Source organism: Corythoichthys intestinalis, chromosome 2 (assembly GCF_030265065.1).
Source record: "Corythoichthys intestinalis isolate RoL2023-P3 chromosome 2, ASM3026506v1, whole genome shotgun sequence".
Classification (NCBI taxonomy): domain Eukaryota; kingdom Metazoa; phylum Chordata; class Actinopteri; order Syngnathiformes; family Syngnathidae; genus Corythoichthys; species Corythoichthys intestinalis.
Window position 1 is genome coordinate 41801196 of NC_080396.1, and position 18299 is coordinate 41819494.

General features: G+C 40.2%; 2 protein-coding genes across 5 annotated transcripts; one reads left to right on the forward strand and one right to left on the reverse strand.

Annotated features, from left to right (window-relative positions):
* Positions 1-166: 166 nt before the first annotated feature.
* On the reverse strand, positions 167-5777 carry fam217ba (family with sequence similarity 217 member Ba). Of its 2 annotated transcripts, XM_057830441.1 has the most exons (5): positions 5526-5777; positions 5283-5440; positions 5051-5150; positions 2728-2792; positions 167-2642 (listed from the first exon to the last, which is right to left on the reverse strand). In XM_057830441.1, exons 2-5 carry the CDS (start codon positions 5387-5389, stop codon positions 1256-1258), a joined length of 1659 nt encoding a protein of 552 aa, XP_057686424.1. In that variant the 5' UTR covers positions 5390-5440; positions 5526-5777; the 3' UTR covers positions 167-1255. The 2 variants fall into 2 exon arrangements, with proteins under 2 accessions (XP_057686424.1, XP_057686423.1); XM_057830440.1 differs by having other exon boundaries at positions 168-2642; positions 5283-5777.
* A 261-nt stretch (positions 5778-6038) lies between these two features.
* On the forward strand, positions 6039-10431 carry ppp1r3da (protein phosphatase 1, regulatory subunit 3Da). 3 transcript variants are annotated; one of them, XM_057828618.1, is made up of 2 exons: positions 6039-6178; positions 8375-10427. In XM_057828618.1, the coding sequence occupies exon 2, from the start codon at positions 8402-8404 to the stop codon at positions 9323-9325; it is 924 nt and encodes a 307-aa protein (XP_057684601.1). In that variant the 5' UTR covers positions 6039-6178; positions 8375-8401; the 3' UTR covers positions 9326-10427. The 3 variants fall into 3 exon arrangements, with proteins under 3 accessions (XP_057684601.1, XP_057684609.1, XP_057684591.1); XM_057828626.1 differs by having other exon boundaries at positions 6048-6323; positions 8375-10431; XM_057828608.1 differs by having other exon boundaries at positions 6049-6221; positions 8375-10429.
* The last annotated feature ends 7868 nt before the right edge of the window (positions 10432-18299 follow it).

The following is an 18299-nucleotide window of genomic DNA, read 5'->3' on the forward strand; positions in this document are numbered from 1 at the left end:
CCTCAAAGTCTGGTGTGGAAATTGGATATTTAAACGTGTTATCATATTTAGAAGGTTAAAATTCAGGATATAATAGAAGTCTACTCTGTTAACCAGGTTTCATGTTAACATCCGGGGTGTTAAATTTTAAAATGTAATCATTCACTACTTAATTTATAATCACTACTTAGAATGACAGCACATTGGACATCCTTTTTTTTCTTTAATAAATATTTTTCAGTATAGGACACATACTGTATGAAAACATAATAATGACAATGACAAATACAATTCCAACACATGTTGCATAAATATAACTTGTATAAAATTTGGAAAAATATGCATTTACATTCATAGCAAACACTATCAATAATTTCATCAGACCTCGGCTTGATCCAAAATAGTTTTTCAAAGACGACTATCCAAGCTTTAATACACAGAAGCCCTTTTGGGGAAAAAAAGGTCACTAATTTCACATGTAAAACCAGCAAACGTTCTTCTGGCACACAACCATTTTGCCAACCTCTCAGAAAGGGTTTGCAATGAAAACACAGATCACGTCATCAAATGAGCCAACAAAGAGAAGGAATAAATAAAAGCGCAGAATTCTCAAACCTTATTACTGGTGTCAGTAAAAATTATTCATGATCATTGTTAAGTGACAGATATAATGTATACCATAAATTTGTTTGTGGCAACCTTCACCATGGACAACTTACATTAAAAGCTGGCCACTGTTTGCCATTTTCATGCCATTTTAACCTTAATAGCATTGTTGTTTCGTGCAGTTTCAGTAAAGCTGTTTTCTTAGGGGACATTATAACCCCTCCCTTGCACATCGTGCTAGGTTATCTTTATTTTACTGTTACATGTAATGTGCTTTAAAATGCTGATAAATTGTTACATGGTACCTTTTTAAAGTGATTGCACAGCAGCATAGCATTGTAAAGCGTTAGGAGTACACAGAAAGCAAGCAAAAGTTGAAACTCCAGCGCCAAGTCATCACAGAGTAAACCACTATGAGCCTATACGCCAGTGGTCTCAAACCGGTCCTCAAAGGGCCGCAGTGGGTACTGGATTTCATTCCAACCAAACGAGAACAATCCCTTTTCACCAATCTGGTGTCTAACAAGTGTAATCAGTTAATTGCAGTCAGGTGCTGCTTACTTTAGCAGAAACCTCATTGGTTGAACTGTCTGTTTTGGATCTGTTGGAACAAAGACCAGGACCCACTGCGGCCCTTTGTGGAATCAGTTTGAGACCCCTGCTATACGCATTACTTTGCAACAGATTGGACATTTTTTGTTTTTCCACCACTAGAAGGCGTCTTAGAGAGAGATTGTGGGTCTTTAACCACTCTTTTCATGGCTGTCTTTGATACTTGACCTGCAGCGGTTCTTTGCCAATCTTCTAATTTCTTTGAGGCGATGGCTGTTTTCTTACTCCCTCCTAAAACATGTTTTTCAGCACCTGCTGATTTTACAACGCCGGGCTCATTTTTATAATTAGTCTCAGAGTTGGTTCTGATTCGAGTTTTCCTCACTTGACCTTGACCATTTGGGCTTGTTCCCAATTCCTGGGGATGTTTTCGTGTGTTGCCTGGGGCATGCATGTGCCTAAAATGGCTCTTTTCTGCTGAGGGGCTCACTGGGATCTGGGCCCCACCTCCGCCTTGGGCTCCTTGGCTCCTACCTTCTTTAGTGGCTTCTTGTGTTTCGCTGCAACTCCTTTTTACGGGTGCCCCTGGCCGAGTTTTACGCTCAAGTAATGGGCTGAGACGTGAGTGGCGCTGGTATGCATAAGCAGAACAACTCCCATTGCACAAAGGGTAGCGTATGTGACAGTGTGGGCAGAGTGGCAGTCGGGAATGGACGACAGCAGAGGCTGGTGATGGCGGATTGATGACACATGGAAAGGCTCGCTGGCTGTGACGTGCCCCTTTAGGGGAGTTAAGTCGCGATGATGGAGCTGTGTGAGGTCTAGGTGATTGACCAGATGTGGCCTGAGGCCTTGTGTGTCTTCCAGGTTGACGGCTGCTCTCAGTTTGAACTGTTTGGATTTGGAGCCATTCTAACTGCAGTAATCTCTCCAGGAATCTCTCCAAAGGCCCCACTGGTTTAGGCCTGGGAGCACCACGACCCTCTGTATGAAGAAACACCGCAAGCTGCCGAAGGCTCCATGTGTTAAAAGGTGGAGGTAGAAAGTCTGGGTAACAGTGGGAAGGTATCTTACTCTCGTCTTCATTATTTTCATTCCCATGAGGTCCTGGGATGTCCAGCGGGAAGTCACTCGAGTTAATGACCTCTGCTCTGAGATTTAGATGAGGTGGCGTACATGGAGTACAAGGTGATGGTAGGACAGGTAGCCTTTCTGAGTCAGACAGGTCACTGGCACTGTCACTGTCGTCAACTTTGTAAGGGTCCTGCAGGGCCTCCGCTATGGGTGCTGGGGAATGAATTAGTGGGTGTCCCGGGGTGTGCCGTAGCCCTGATATTGGGGAAAGGGGGAGAGAAAGTGCTCTGCGATTCTTGCTCATCCCCCCGTGATTCTGCTGCAGTTCAATGCTGCACTGTGACGTCCGTTGATTATTTCTCCTTTCCTCATTTCTCTGTGCACGTGAATGTTGGCCAAGTTGAGGTCTAATGTCACGCTCTTCTGCTGGGCTGTGAGAAGGTTGCACAAATACAGAAAAGCTTCAGGATTCAGTGGTTGACTGTACACAAAACGGAGCCTTCTCTCAAAATATACCTGGGGAGTTTGCTTGTATTCCGCGAGGTGCCAGATTTCAACTTGGAACTCCTCAGTTGTGAACCCTATAAAGCAAGCTTCTTTATTTACAGTAACTAAAAAGGTTATTAGAAGGCCTTTGCTTCTCAAATGTCTTAATCATTTAGTGTCTGGTACTGTTAAAGGTGTAAAGTATCACATGAGTACACCCCTCGCATTTCTGCAGATATTTAAGTATATCTTTTCATGGGACAACACTGACGAAGCGACACCTTGACACAATGAAAACTAGTCTGTGTGCAGCTTATGTAATAGAGTTAATTCATTTTGCCCTCAAAATAATTCAAAATATAGCCATTAATATCTGAATCCCTGGCAACAAAAGTGAGTATACCCCTTTGTGAAAGTTGTCAATATTAACATACAACATGTCAACTGTCAATATTTTGTGTGGCCACCACTATTATCCAGAACTGCCTTTACTCTCCTGGGCATAGAGTTTACCAGAGCTTCACAGGTTGCCACTGGAATGCTCTTCCACTCCATGACGACGTTGCGGAGCTGCCGGATATTTGAGACTTTGCCCACCTCCACCTTCCGCCAAAGATGTTCTATTGGGTTCAAGTCTGGAGACATGCTTGGCCAGTCCATCAGCTTTACCCTCAGCCTCTTCAGTAAAGCAGTGGCCATCTTGGAGGTGTGTTTGAGGTCATTGTCATGCTGGAACACTGCCCTGCGTCCCAGTTTCTGGAGGGAGACGATCATGCTCTGCTGCAGTATTTCACAGTACATGTTGGAGTTCATGTTTCCCTCAATCGAATGTAACTCTCCAACACCTGCAGCACTCATGCAGCCCCAGACCATGACCTTCCCACCACCATGCTTGACTGTAGGCATGACACTTACCTTTGTACTCCTCACCTGGTCGCAGTCAGACATGCTTGAGACCATTGGAACCAAACAGATTAATCTTCGTCTCATCATGATGTAGAGTGTGACGTATGGTCTGAGCACTAACAGGCTGACACCCCCCCACCATCACCACCTCTTCAATCTCTGCAGCAATGATGACAGCACTCCTGCGACGATCTTACAAAGAAAGCATTTGGATGTGACGCTCAGCACGTGCGCTCAGCCTCTTTGGTTGATCAGCCCGAGGTCTGTTCTGAGTGGGCCCTGCTCTCTTAAAACGCTGGATGATCTTAGCCACTGTGCTGCATCTCAGTTTCAGGGTGTTGGCAATCTTCTTGTAGCCTTGGCCATCTTCATAGCACAACAATACGTCTTTTAAGATCCTCAGAGAGTTCTTTGCCATGTGGTGCCATTTTGGAACTTTCAGTGACCAGTATGAGAGAGTGTGAGAGCTGCACTACAAGTTTGAACACACCTGCTCCCTATGCACACCGCCACCTAGTAACACTAACGAGTCACATGACATTTTGGAGGGAAAATGACAAGCAGTACTCAATTTGGACATTTAGGGATGTAGTTTCTAAGGGGTGTACTCACTTTTGTTGCCAGGGGTTTAGATGTCAATGGCTATATTTTGAGTTATTTTGAGGGTAAAATAAATTAATTATTGTATAAGCTGCAGACAGACTACTTTTCATTGTGTCATTTTGTCAGTGTTGTCCCATGAAGAGATATCCTTAAATACCTGCAGAAATGCGAGGGGTGTACTCACTTTTGTGATACACTGTATAATATGGAATCATGGGAGTGCCAAAATTTTGAAAAAAAATACAAAAATAAAAGTAATTTTGTAAAATTGTTAAAATTTTAAATAACATTTCATTGTCTGTCTTTCCCTTTTGCCTTTGCTTTTACCAATAGGAATGGTCTTCAATTAAATGGCGTGGGGAGGGGCTTTCCAGACTGGAATAGTAGTCGATAGCTGATTATTCCTAGTTTACTTGAAGGAAAGGGACGTTACTGAGTGAGGGGGGGGGGGGGGGGGGGGGGGGGGAATCTGTATCACGTGCCATTTTTGATTCATTACTTATGTGGAGAGGTATGGAAAAATCCATTTCAATACTGATTAGAGAAAAAGCTGGCAGGCTGGATGGGTCACCTCAACTACCCGTCACCAAGACAATCAAATATAATGCTGTCGATAACTAACCTTTTCCTGGTTGGAAAAGCCCCTCCAAATGCAACTTTAGCTGTACCAAGCATTGAAAATCAACAAGACACTGGAGAAAATGGTGATCTAATAAATGTTTTGTATGACTGTGTTTTGTCAACATTTTGAAATACTAGTACAAATGGTACATCGTCTCAAACTTATCCAATATGTGAAAATACAATTTCAATATTGTCTGTGTTACATATTACTTCCATTCACCCGGTGCATTGTTCCTAAGGTGTTCTGGTCCTGTCCTGATCCTGGCTGGCCACTTTTCGCTTGACCCACTGTTTTCTTCATCTGCTTACCTTTCCTTGAACTGTGCAAACAAGATAGGTCAGCGTCACCTCAACCTGCGCAACTCAATTTAAGCACCGTGAATTGAATGTCCCAAGAGGTCACGGTCACCTCAACTCAATTCAAGTTAAGCACAGTAGATTGAATGGCCTACCTGCTGTTTGGTCCGCTATTTTCCGTGTTTTTTACGCGGATCTTCTCTTTGGAAACGACGCGTTTCAGTGTCGTGGATGCTGCGCGCTCCTGTATGATCGGCCCCATGTTGTTTGTCAGCGGGGGTGGACATTTGAGTCAATCAATAGACTTGACACACTAGAGAAAGAAAGCAAATTATGCCTTGGAATAGATGCTCCTCTGTAGGAAAGAAGGATGAGAACACCCAATTCTGGAAAATTACTGCAATGCATCATGCGTCAGCGACTCAGCGTGGACAGCTGCCTCTGTTGAACGCATTGCTACCATCTTTACAATTTAGTCTCCTTTCTGCGGCAACACGTCAGCTTCAATTCCATTGAAATTGGCGATACTATCTTTTGTACGTCTCCATTATCGCCATTTTCAAGTCAACAACACGGTTGTATGGATATTTCTCTTTGTTTGGCTCGCCTTCCCAGTCAATGACAGGTTTGTTTACCTGCCAGTGACTGGCTTGCTGCTAGCCGTGACGTATTGAACAATTGCATGATGGGACTTGTAGTTTCAGTGGCTGGTCGTATAATTCAATCAATGTAAAAACGATACTTTAAAGTACAATGGGCTTCACCGTTCGTAAGTAGAGATAGAATATCTGGAGCAGAAAAATACATGTTCAAAATAACGTACACCATTTGTCTTAAACAAATGCTAGAAATTTTCAATCACTCAATTTCCCAGAAATCATCGGTTCAGTGTAACTTCCTCAAATGCTGCGGACATAACTGACTTTAAGATAGTATTTTTTTATATATAGATTAAGATGTGCAGTTGTCGCCGAAATTTGAGACTATCACAGGGAAATAAAGGTTCAAGTCGAGGCTGCAGCATGGAACTCGGAGCTAAGATTTTTACATGGTGATGTCAATTCAACGTCTCATTTTATTAACAGATTGCTGAGGTATTCTAGAACTTCAACAATAACTTAAATGCTGCCTTGCACCTTTTTGCCGAGTGGGCCCACACGCCTAGATTTTCTTCCTGACTGTTAATGCCTTCACATGTAAGCTACTGTGAATAGTGTAGCGCGTGTTTTTTTTTTGTTTTTGTTTGTTTGTTTGGTTTTTCGTGGGGTCAAGCTACATGCATAGGCCAAATATGCATGTTTCCGAAATAATTACCTTACTAAGATATCCAGAAGCGCTTGCTGGTTAAGAAGCCCGCGTATGCTGGATTTCCTAGCAGGGTATTCATAAAGCGAATGTAAACATTGGGAATCGATTATACACAAATGCGAACTGAATTGTTAATTAAAGGTCCTCATCTGTCGAAATGATACCCCCCATCCAGCTGCCATGCGTAAAACAAGTCAAAATTAGTGTGACCAGGTTGACTGTTAACTGTAAAGTGAAGGACAGTACCTATATCATGTCCATCCCAGGGTAAAGCCCAAAGAAGCTTGTAAACTCAATTGGAAAAAAAACACAGAATTTCATTTTTATGATGTCTAATAGTGGAGAAAAACGTAAATAAAAGCCAGTATTTCCAGGAAGTGGCCACTTGACATTGGGCCAGACATCTCATCAAAACTGTTACTATTTTAGCCAATCAAATACTATTATCTAAAATTTCCTGCCCTTTCCTCATCATGTTATTTATACCCATCACCCCATACAACTGTGCCTAAATCTGTCTGGTAAACACAGCAGGCTGAAGTGACTCATTTTTCATGTCTTTTTTGTTTTTGTTTTTTTGCCTTTTTCTGACTTCTTAATATTTGAGCGGGCCGGTTCACATGGAAACGAGTTTTCAAATTCGACCCAGAACTCTTTCATATGTAGTTTTAACATTTTTCAGAATGTGGCTGCGGTCTGAACTTTCAAGTCCGCCAAATTGGAATTAATGCGACAATTATGTCAGCAACGGAGTGAAATGATATATGAGCTCTTATTTCACACTGGAGGCTGGTTTGACAGCAAAGTAAATAAATAGCCTTGAATGAACCTGAGAATGCCCAGTTTTCTTTCTGTGTCTGCATAGGTCCTATCTTCCAAACAGACATTGATGCCTTTAAGTGGGCCTGCTCACTTGTGTGCAGTTGGCAACGTAATTGGTAGATATGGCTAATCCAGTAGCCCCTAAATCATAGTACTGTGTATATCCCTAATTACACCTTGTAGAGAAACGAAGGGAGCGTAACGTGATATGTCAATATTTCTTACATGGCCGTGACCCAAGAGTCAGGTCAAGCTGACCATATACAGTATACTGTGTATGTATGCGTGTTCTATTCATACATATAAACTTTTGATAAGTTGAAATAATAAGGAATCTTTGAGTAAACAGCGAGGATTATTTAAGACTCTTATTTGTGTCCTCTTATTTAGAATTCAAAATATGGTCATCCTAGAATAATGTGAACCCAGCATTTGCAGGCTACTGTCTTTTGTTTTCATGCTTCTGCATATGCAGGTCAGTTTATTCAGCACTACTGCAAATGCTTGAAACTTGAATATACAGGATTTAGGGGAAAAGGCCGTCTTAAGGGTCACACAAAAAGATCAGACATGGCAAAAAAATTTTAAAAATCAAAAAGACCTGCAGTCTGAACGTGGCCCTTGTGTGCATGCGTGTGGGTATAACTCACATCACTTAATGGCTGCATCTATGAACAGTTTTTTTGTTTTTTTTTTTGTGTTAAAACATTATTTTCTTCATTATCAGAGGTCAAACAAATACACAATTTGCATACTTAAATACTCTCAGCATTTGTATTTTATATGAATGTAATTTATATAGTAATAGCAGTTGCCTTGCGCTTTAATTTACATGGTTTGTAATTGATTGCACTCACATGTGTAAGTCAAACGAGCAGATTTGGAGAGCTGAGTTACAACACAGCTCATGCTTTATACAAGTTGGCAAAGTCTGTCAAGTTATTTTTGAAGAAGTGCAAAAGCATTTCTGATCCATGATTATACCTTGGTTGAACCCATTTTGTGAAGCGTGACTTTGTAAACGGTAGCTTTTATATAGCTTCTTGGTGCTTTTACTAGTTTGACAGCCGACTAGCCATAAAACACTGTATAAATGAATTCCAAATATTTTTTGCAGGTAAGCAGCTGACCAGTCTCTGAAACCATGGACAGAGGGTGGTTTATTGGCCAAGAGAAGGTTTTGCCCACAACATCTGAACAGGACAAACCTTTGACCGATGCTTGTACGTTATTTTCCAAGCCTTATTTGGCAATCAACCTGAATGACATGCTACGGCACATAAAAAGTGATGTGGAGAAGAAGCCGATTCCCATCCGACCGCCATGTCCCAGATTGTCTACCCCAAGTGCTCTGAACGGCCACACACCATTGTGTGAGCCCATTCCAAAATCCATCATCCGACAACGCTCACGGTCTCTTCCACCTACCACAGAAAAAAGGAGGAAATGCAGACATATTGGCGTACGATTTATTGACTCCCTTGGCCTTGACCTGGAGGATATCAAGTTTTTCAAAGCTGGAGATGAACCATCCGTACCACATCATGTCAGATTTAAATTACTGATGGGAGCAGAGTTGGCAGGTGGAAACCATTTGGAGATATCTTTGCCATACTTAAAACCCCTTTTTGATCAACAGACCAGTGATCAACCGGGATTTTTGCATCGTCTCTGCAAACACAAAGTGTGTCTAGAGCGAGTCCGAGTGTTTGAATTTTGTGTCATTGGAATCGCCCAGGTGCTCAATCTGGATTTTGAGAAAGATGTAACAGCTCGGTATTCATTCACAGAGTGGAAGAGCTGTGCAGAAACAAAGGCCTCGTGGGTCTCTACCAACACCAAGATCTATGAAGGAGATGGTCAACTCACATGTGATATGTTCCGTTTCTATTTGCCTGTCCCTCCATTCCTGCAGCCTGGGGCAGTGTTGGAATTTGCCATCAAGTACAAGGTTTGTGGAACTGAATACTGGGACAATAATGACGGACAAAATTACAAGTTAGTTTGTTATAGTTACACACACACTGTGCCCAAGGAATGTGAGGATAGCATGGTTCACTTTTTTTAGGATGCTGACTGAAGGCAAATAAAAAGCACACTTGTAAGACTTTTCCGATATTGACAAAGCACCTTTTATTTGAAAAATAACACACTACACCTGAACTTGTAATTAACTGACCTTTGGTGGAATAACTAAATCCGTCAGTGAATGCAGTTATACCTTTTTCATATGTTGTCATTTTATACTGCTGTACATAATTTGACTGGCACAAGCATTCCTATACGTTTATACTTGGCAATAAGGTTAGCAAAATATTACAGAATGTAGTATATAACTTATTAAGTCACTCAAAGAAAAGGCTGTATGGCCCTCAAATCTTAGCGTGGCTCAATGTGTTTGTAAACAAAAACAAAAAAAATGAAGAAAATGTGCAACTTCTGTTGTACAATTCACAAATGAGGACTATTTTCTGTCATGTGTGATACAAATCAGGACTTTTTTGTAATAAAGATGTGATCATATCTGGTGTTTGTTCCCCCCCATCCTCCAGTAAATAGGCCAGTAGCAGTGGTACTTTGTTGGTGTTTTTTTTTATTTTTTTTTTTTAACTATATTGATTGGTGTCATACGCTGATCACTGATCTTACTTCTGAAAAGTAAGAACACATGACTAGCTATAGTCCCGTAACGCTTGTAAACTCAGGGTCGGAAGAAGGACAGGCAGGCGGAGGCTACGAACAGGCTGGGCGCTTGTGGCACACTTTTATTCAGCAAAAAGAAAACATCCAAAAAGATAAACAAACCAAAACTCGTCGTCGTATGTCACGGCCACGCTGTGGAATACCTCTGGTCGTCTCACGACCGGTCCCAAGTCTCTTACTCCTTTCTCTCTCACGACCTCTCCCCATTTATCTGTTGGGGAGAGCACCTAGATGGGTGACGAGCCACCAGGTGTGGCCTGATGAGGCAATTGCTGACAGGTGTGGTGGTCACCGTACATGGTGCTGAACCCCTGTGGTGAGCCCTGTGGAACTGTTCACTGGAGCGTAGCCTCCACCTAGTCTCAGCATGGCAAAAACACTTTTAACCCACATACGACTAGTATGACTTCCATGTGCTTGCAGAGTTCTCAACTTTTAGAAACACTCATTTCTACATGTATTGATATAATATATTTACATTATATATTATTTTAAAAATGTCATTTAAAAATAAAGCAGCCTGACCTAAAACTGCTCCATTTACCGTATTTTCCGCACTATAAAGCGCATCTGCGTATAAGGCACACTTTCAAGAAATGGACCATTTTAAAACTCTTTTCATATATAGGGCGCACCGCATTATAAGGCACAGTAGAAGTAGCATTAGTTGGGATTGAGTTGTGTATCCATTAGGCAAAGATACACTAAAGGGAATGTCATGCCATGATTAACCAATATTGATACATATAAGCCATAAGGTGCATCGAATTATAACGTGTGCTGTTGTATTTGACAAAATTGAAGGCTTTTAGTGCCTCATAGCGCGGAAAATACAATACATTGTGTATTACATGCATTGTCAGTGCATTTTTTTTTTTTTTTAACAACAGGTACCTTGAGAAGGTTATATTTTTAAAATACCTGTATATAATACAGTGATCCCTCGCTACTTCGCAGCCCAACTTTTGTGCCCTCAGTGCATCACGGATTTTGTTAAATCATTATTGAATAAAAGAGTTCAAAAAACATTTATGTACACTTTATGTACGTACATCTACGTGTGCATGTACAAACACACACACGCATAATGAAAGTGACTGAATTAATGTACAGTACGAATTATTTACTTGGGTTGGACAAAATAATGGGAACACCTAACATTTTGGCATCATAATCATTGAACATAAGCATCTCATATGGCCGGCACAATCCCCAAACCTCAACATTACTGAGCATTTCTGGTCAGTTTTAGAGATTCAGTTAAGACATCGATTTCCACCGATATCATCTGTAAAAGAGTTAGAGGGTATTCTAACTGAAGAATGGCTTAAAACTCATTTGGAAACAATTCACAAGTTGTATGAATCAATATATCAGAGAATTGAGGCTGTAATTGCGGCAAAAAGGCGGACCTACACCATATTAGTGTTTGTTGATTTTTTTTAAGGTGTTTCCATTATTTTGTCCAACCTATGTATATTATACATTCCTTTATGTATGTTATTTATAATTAATATTTTCATGTTATACTTGCGATTGGCTGGCAACCAATTCAGGGTGTACCCCGCCTACTGCCTGGAGTTAGCTGGGATAGGCTCCAGCATCCCCATGACACTTGTGAGGAAAAAGCGGCATGGAAAATGATTGATTTGCATGATATATATATAATATATGGCTGAAAACACAGACAAGGCTGAAAAATAAGTTGCTGATCTTGCACCCCTCTTTGAAATAAATTGCTGTATTTTAAGCCAAAAGAACTGTTATGTTTGATAGAACAATATGTCTATATGCTGCCATAGCAGATTCATGGTGCATTAAGTCCCCGAACTATTTTTAATTTGTATGTTTTACCCTGGAAACCCCCGTTTGCAGACGTCACATAACCGCTTTTGTTTCAACCCAGCCATAAAACGAAGGTAATTAATTATATGTATTATTCAAAATGTCGTTTTTAGCTTAGAACCATTAATTGATGTCTCATATTTTATTTTTTAAAAAAGCGGCTTTAGATAATTATTCACTCACCTATTTGAAACTTTTACACAAATTATGTCACAATGAAAAAAATGGCGTCTGTAAAAAAGTCACGGATATGTACCTCATAACTATCGCTTAATTGTATTTTTTTTTTTTTTTTTTTTGTTACTGTCGCATTTTCTCCGAAATGTCAGATGATAAATAATCGATTCAAACAAATAAAAATTTGGAAAAAAAAAAAAAAGTTTAGAAGAGAAAATATATGAAAAAAAAATCTTGACCACTGCTTGATTTCTGCATCGCGACCCTTGTTAAATTACCATGTTTCACCCATAAAATCCCCCCAAAATCCAGCTGTGGCCATTCACAGCTGTGTCTTGACACTCAGTGGTACATGCTACATGGAGTTTTTGGATCGAAACAAGGTAAGTATGCGATAATATCTCGTTTGGATCGAAACAAGGTAAGTATGCGATAATATCTCGTTAAAGTCTGGCGTCTGTAATTCTGCTCTCGCGTGCTCTCACCTCCAGATAGGGTTTTGCTGTTTAAAAAACTTTTTTTTTTTTTTTTTTAAATTCCCTCCAGTTCAAAAATCGGACAATTTTGAAAGTTGGCCGAAAATGTGATAGTAACAAAAAAAAAAAAAAATTTGACGATAAGTATGAGGTCGATATCCGTGACTTTTTTACAGACGTTATTTTTTTCATTGTGACATTTGTTTAAAAGTTTCAAATATGCGAGTGAATAATTTTTTAAAGTCGTTTTTTTTTTTTTTTTTAACGAAATGTGAGACATCAATTATTGATTCTAAGCTAAAAATTACAGACATTTTGAATAATAGATATAATTAATTACCTTTGTTCTATGGCTGGGTTCAAACAAATGTGGTTGCGTGACGTCTGTAAATGGGGGTTTCCAGGGTAAAACGGACAAACTAAAAATAGTTTGGGGGCTTCATGCGCCATGAATCTGCCATGGCAGCATATAGACATTGTTCTATCAAACACAACAGTTGTTTTGGCTTAAAATACAGCAGTTTCATTTAAAGAGGAGTGCAAGAGCAGAAACTGCATTTTCTGCCTTGTCTGTGTTTTCCGTTAAAAAAAAAAATGTGTGTGGGGTGGGGGGGCTGATTTATGATTTTTCACTTTACGTGGTCGGTTCTGGTCCCCATTAATAGTCATAATTGAGTAAATATAGTAAATTTACAATTCAAAGTACTGGCCAAGATTGCTCAGTATTAGTAGTGGACATCTGACTACTCACATACATAGCTTCATTTTTATTGCAACAACACTTAAGAAATTTAAAATTAAAAGTGCTACATTTGCAGCTGGAGATTGCACCAGTTATTTCTGATCATGTAAATCCAGATTTTCTAGATATGTGCTCGCCAAGATTGACGAATATAGTGGGCTTCTCTGACAACTCATACACTCAGAATTATGAATATTTAGTCCAGAAAGCAACTTCAAGTTAGATTGTCTTGTTTCGTTCTTTGAGAAGCTTACATTTCTCATTTGTGTGATACTGTAAAACCAGATCTCTGTATGAGTACTAACGAAGATTCGTGATAATAGTGGAAATGTCTGATTACTCACATACTTCAAACTATTTCTTTTAAATGTATCAATATTTAAAAAATAAAATCAAAATAATCGTAATTTTGTCGGGATCATTTGAATGAATTTGTTGTAATGCTTCGGTTATAGGTGCGTTAATTTAGGGTCGCTGATTTGACCAGAGAACCACGACCACGAATATCTGCTGGCTTGACGGTCCTCCATTGCCGGCTAGTACAGCAATCAGAATGAGAAAGGTGTTTCAATTGATTTTTAGAGATTAAGTTATGTCTGAGTGATGCCATTTGCGGATGGTCCCTAATAGGCTAGTAAACCAGCTTGAGTATCGCCATGTAGATAATGTCAGATAAAGTTAATAGTCTGATTTTGGTCTTTGATTTGGGCTGCATGTCAGAATTCGAGAATAGACCCTACTCACATGACGTCACAACCACGCCCCCGCGCCATATTGTCCGTCAACTCATCACTGTTGATGCATTACCGCTACGTAACTTCCTCCTATTATGGCGTGTTTTTCTGCTCGTTAACATTAATAATCAAAATGGTGAAGGCGTGTGTGGCGGTCGGTTGCAATAACAGAGAAGATAGACGGAGAGACTTGAAGTTCTACCGGAATCCGAGAGACCCGGAGAGGAGAGCGAGATGGGCTGCTGCAATTCGACGAGAAAACTGGGCTCCAGACAATTACCACAGATTATGTAGTAGTCATTTTATATCTGGTAAGATGCATTTAATATATAGAGGGTTTTGGGCTGACAACCACAATTAAGATCATTGCTAGGGCTAATCGCCGACAACATACACTCAGACGTTGTGAATGAACTACCTGAAAATATATAATTATAAGGGGATAATAAGACAGTTGTCATACAATTAATTTACAATTTCACTATTGAGGTCAAAAGCTAAAAAATAAATTCAACTAGGGACAATCTGGAGTAGTGCTATCGCACTTCATATTTATTACACATTATATATGTATGTAGAGAGAGTGCTATCGCTAAACCATATAAACATTAAAGGCCCTAGCTCCATTGACAAATGACATGAAATACATTAGACTTGACAGTGGATGTTAGCAAGAACAAAAGATTTTGAATTGAAAATTTCGTAACTCACCTTCCCGAGCACAAGATAGATTCCTGCCGAATTTTCGTGGACGAGGACCTGTTTCCCCCAACCAGCAACGAAGTATTTATAAGCCTCCAAGCTCTTAAAGTTTTTCAAACTTTCGTGAGAATAGGCTGATTTTGTGTGGACAAGATGGTTGTAAATATCAGGGTAGCAGATGTCAGGCAGAGACGGCGGAGACAGCGGGTCGAAAAACATCAATTTAGGCATCAAATATGGATCTGGCGAATGGATAAACTGAAGCTTTTGCACATAACGCCTTTTATGCAACGCATCCAATGAGTTTCCAGCGTCAGATAACACCGGAGCTTCCATGAATTGCTCTATAAATTGCACGACTAATTGAAAACAATGAGAATAAGTCTATAGACCCCTACCCACCGACGTCACAAAATCACGTGATCGCTATATGGTTCCGCCCACTTGTCCGTCATTTTGTCTCTGTATTAGCATTGGTTTCAATTGATCGAGGAATTTAAAATGCATTTCATGGAAGACCCGGTGCTTTCTGATGCCGTAAACTCACTGGATGTGTTGCATAAAAGGCGTTATGTGGAAAAGCTTCGTTCTATACAGTCGCCAGATCCATATTTGATGCCCAAATCGATGTTTTTCGACCCACTGTCTTCGCCCTGTCTGCCTGACATCTGCTACGCTGATATTATCTTGTCCACACAAAATCAGCCTATTCTCACGAAAATTTGAAAAACTTCAAGAGCTTGGAGGCTTATAAATACTTCGTTGCTGGTTGGGTGAAACAGTTCCTCGTCCACGAAAATTCGGCAGGAATCTATCTTGTGCTTGGAAAGGTGAGTTACGAAATTTTCAATTCAAAATCTTTTGTTATTGCTAACATCCACTGTCAAGTCTAATGTATTTCATGTCGTTTGTCAATGGAGTTAAGGCTTTTAATGTTTATATGGTTTAGCGATAGCACTCTCACTACATACATACGTGTATGTTGTCGGCGATTAGCCTAGCAATGATCTTAATTGTGGTTATTTGTCAGCCCAAAACCCTCTAAGTATATCTTAAATGCATCTTACCGATATAAAATGACTACTACATAGTCTGTGGTGATTTTTTGGTGCCCAGTTTTCACGTCGAATTGCAGCCGTCCATTTCGCTCTCCTCTTTGGATCCCTCGGAATACGGTAAAACTTCAAGTCTCTCCTTCCATCTTCTCTGTTAGTGCAACCAAAAGCCACACACGCCTTCACCATTTTGATTATTAATGTTAAGGAGCAGAAAAACACGCCGTAAATAGGAGGAATGTACGTAGCCGTAACAGGTTAACACTATGTTTTGACGGACAATTGGGCGGTACCATTCAGGAGAGCGGAGTTGTGACGTCACGTGGGTAGGGTCTATAGAGGGGTCTGGCTGCAGAGCGTACCTCTCAGGCCCCTCCTATGCGCTCATCTCAACAGTCAAGCCGCTGTCCTTCAGCGTCTCCACAATGACTATACCTCTCAGGCCTTTGTAGTATCCGCAGTGCTTTACTGACTAGGTTCTTCCCAATGCGAAACTGTCAAGTGAGTACACGAAGTGTCCACATTGTGGTAGTGTAAAGCATTGTAACACCTCGTTTTTTTTTTTTTTTTTTTTTTTTTTTTTTTTTTTTTTTTTTTTTTTTTTCTCGAGGGAGCCGTTTTTTCTCGAGGGAGCCGGTGTTGTGCCGAAAAATAGCCGCCCTGCGTGAAATATCCCCCCTTGTCGGGAGCGCGCACACGCCACTCGCACATCGATACACTACAGCGATTATACTCCAAATTCATTCAATGCTCGCTATCATTATTTGCTTTGTCATCGAGCCTGTAAAGAAATGACCTTAAAACAAGTTAAAAGAATTTACTTAGGCGAAATAAAAGTTTTTCCTTACCGATCGAAATAACACAGCCTCTCTATACCAATCGTTGGACACGTAAACGACTATCTTTTACAATGAATATGTATTGATAAATGTTATGTGCTTTAATAGACCCTTTTACACCCAAGTAAACGGTCAATTTCTAATCAGACGAAACAGAAGGCGTTTTCTGCGGGCTTTGTGTTCATCATCACACCACACTTAGCATATGAATACATTTTGCTCTGCTTGAACTAATAAATCTCATACCTGAGCGATTCTCATTGGGATATGGTCGTGAAAACCTGTAGACAAATGCATTTCTGTTCGAAGATGGTTATGTGGCCCAGTCCACGATTTGTTACCAAAATAATAATAATAAGATTAATAATAATAATAATAATAATACATTTTATTTATAACGCATTTTGCATTTGAAAAACAAATCTCAAAGTGCACATTACCATGTAAAAAATAAAAAGACTAAGAATAAAAGAGTAAAATAAAAACAGACAGAGCTAAAATAAAAAACAAATCAGATAAAAGTAAGATAATCATAATAATTTTAAATGTCATTTAAAATATACATATACATTTGTTTAAAACTAGAATTATAAAAAATATAAACATTTGTTCAAAACCATTATTTAGCAGATTATGACATGTTCCCGTCAAAATATTTTCTTTTTTTTTTTTAAACATGAAAATAGTATTAACCTTAATGCACCATGAAGAAGGCAAGACAGAAGATGGATCGTTTGAGAATTATTGGTTGCCCTTGAAAATCACAATGGTTACTCATAGTTGGTCTACCATTTCACAGTTAAAAGTACTCCCTGCTGGCTGCAACAGAACCTGTTTTAAGAGGGAGGCCCATTTCAGGTCAAGTGCTGACCAAAACTGTCCCGCCTGTCTATTTCTGGCTGGGAAGGTCACACATCTATCAAACTCACTACAGTTACTCATACTAGGTCCACCAATGCACAGTGAAAAACATTTCTTGCTGGCTGCAACAGAACCTATTTTAAGAGGGAGGCCCATTTCAGGTCAAGTGCTGACCAAAACTGTCCTGCCTGTCTATTTCTGGCTAGGAAGGTCACACATCTATCAAACTCACTACAGTTACTCATACTAGGTCCACCGTTGCACAGTGAAAAACATTTCTTGCTGGCTGCAACAAAACCCGTTTTAAGAGGGAGGCCCATTTCAGGTCAAGTGCTGACCAAAACTGTCCCGCCTGTCTATTTCTGGCTCGGAAGGTCACACATCCATCAAACTCACTACAGTTACTCATACTAGGTCCACCGTTGCACAGTTAAAAGTACTCCCTGCTGGCTGCAACAGAACCCGTTTTAAGAGGGAGGTCCATTTCAGGTCAATTGCTGACCAAAACTGTCCCGCCTGTCTATTTCTGGCTAGGAAGGTCACACATCTATCAAACTCACTACAGTTACTCATACTAGGTCCACCGTTGCACAGTGAAAAACATTTCTTGCTGGCTGCAACAGAACCCGTTTTAAGAGGGAGGCCCATTTCAGGTCAAGTGCTGACCAAAACTGTCCCGCCTGTCTATTTCTGGCTCGGAAGGTCACACATCCATCAAACTCACTACAGTTACTCATACTAGGTCCACCGTTGCACAGTTAAAAGTACTCCCTGCTGGCTGCAACAGAACCCGTTTTAAGAGGGAGGTCCATTTCAGGTCAATTGCTGACCAAAACTGTCCCGCCTGTCTATTTCTGGCTAGGAAGGTCACACATCCATCAAACTCACTACAGTTACTCATACTAGGT

Coding starts and splice junctions, on each gene's coding strand:
- fam217ba (XM_057830441.1), bottom strand. CDS start 5,389: ATGGGGCCGATCATACAGGAGCGCGCAGCATCCACGACACTGAAACGC. Junction 5,151..5,282: donor AATAGCGGACCAAACAGCAG/GTAGGCCATTCA, acceptor TTGTTTGCACAG/TTCAAGGAAAGGTAAGCAGA. Junction 2,643..2,727: donor AATACAAGCAAACTCCCCAG/GTATATTTTGAG, acceptor ACCTTCTCACAG/CCCAGCAGAAGAGCGTGACA.
- ppp1r3da (XM_057828618.1), top strand. CDS start 8,402: ATGGACAGAGGGTGGTTTATTGGCCAAGAGAAGGTTTTGCCCACAACA.